This window comes from Ailuropoda melanoleuca, chromosome 15 (genome assembly GCF_002007445.2).
Source record: "Ailuropoda melanoleuca isolate Jingjing chromosome 15, ASM200744v2, whole genome shotgun sequence".
NCBI lineage: Eukaryota > Metazoa > Chordata > Mammalia > Carnivora > Ursidae > Ailuropoda > Ailuropoda melanoleuca.
The window spans coordinates 79084013-79085340 of NC_048232.1; the positions used below are offsets into that span (position 1 = coordinate 79084013).

At 63.2% G+C, this 1328-nt stretch overlaps 1 protein-coding gene across 1 annotated transcript in view; it reads left to right on the plus strand.

Moving 5' to 3' along the window:
* TOM1 (target of myb1 membrane trafficking protein) overlaps positions 1 to 857 on the plus strand; it is a 31279-nt gene extending 30422 nt beyond the window's left edge. Inside the window, exon 11 of the mRNA XM_034643684.1 lies at positions 1 to 857. This exon is cut by the window's left edge and continues 39 nt beyond it. Within this exon, the coding sequence (XP_034499575.1) occupies positions 1 to 117 (117 nt within the window). The 3' untranslated portion in view covers positions 118 to 857.
* The last annotated feature ends 471 nt before the right edge of the window (positions 858 to 1328 follow it).

Here is a 1328-nt window from a genome sequence, read left to right on the forward strand (position 1 = left end):
GATCGGTTGCCCAACCTCTCCAGCCCCTCGGCCGAGGGGCCCCCAGGTCCCCCTCGTGGCACTGCCCCTCGAAAGAAGACCCAGGAGAAAGATGAGGACACGCTGTTTGCCTTATGAGCGTGAGGCCTGGAGCCTGCAGCTCGAACCCCTGCTGCCCCCACACCCCTTGGCTGGGGCTTCTTTCCCTCCTTCGGTGTTAAGGCTGCTTTGAGGATGGCTTGTTACCCCCTTCTCTCCTCCTCGAGGATGGGCTGACCCCGCTGTGGCTGGGCCACGCTGCCTGGGCTGTGGAGAGGCAGCTGGATGAACTGGGGTAACAGGTCAGTTCCACGTTGGGATCTTGGCCAACTCCTGCCTCCTTCCCTACCCTGACCGACCGACCACTACTGCTGAGAACCGGGAGGTCCTGTGACAGACAGGCTGGCTGCTTGGTCGCCCTGGTGTGACTCCTTGCCCTGGGTGATCCCCTCTCTGGACTTATCCCCAGAGATGCCCACACTGCCAGCTGAGGCCTTGGCTGGGGGCTGGAGACAGCAGAAGCTTCTGTCACAGCCCCTGGCCATCCCCTGGCATCTGCCTCGTGGAGCCCAAGGCTCTGGCTGGCTGTTGAGGGGGCTGCCAAGCTGCATGCTGTCCAGGTACGAAGCTGCACATAGTGGGGGTGAGACTTCCCCAGGCCGGGCACCTGTGACCCCCACGACCTCCACCGCCTTTTCCTCCATCCTTCCTCTGTCCCTCCCGGGCAGGGCTACACCGGGCACTGGGCCCACCTACCTGTTGATTGATCTTCTTGTCCCGGGAGAGGTGCCTTTTGTATCCCCAATTAAAGGTAGAAAAGCACCCTGCTAGCGACACTGTTCAGTCTCCAGCTGTAAAGTGGCTTACGGGGACTGCTCTGGGTGGGCCGGGGACAGTCCGAGAGACAGCCACCTGCAGATGGTAGGGGAGGGGCAGTCGGACGGGGCATCCGGCAACACCTGTCACCAGGTGCGGGCAGGCGTAGCCATGGTTTGCCCTGCCAGGAGGCCCCACTGCTCTCTGAGGGGCATCCCACCATGGCCCCAAGGGCACCTCCCCCCTGCCGCCCACCATCAGGCCAGCTCCTGCCCGGCAACGGGAAGCACGTGGGAGCAGGTGCAGACAGTGTGGGCGTCCTGTCTGAGGCCCAGGTGCCAGGCACTGCACGAGGCCGCACGTGGGCTCATGGCGTCGTCACCAGATGCTGGAGGAAAATAGCGTCTCAGGTCACAGATGCTGAGTCTGTGACTCAGTGGGTCACGTGAGCTGCCCCAGCCCAGAGAATGCGGCATAGATGCAGCTGTTGCTCA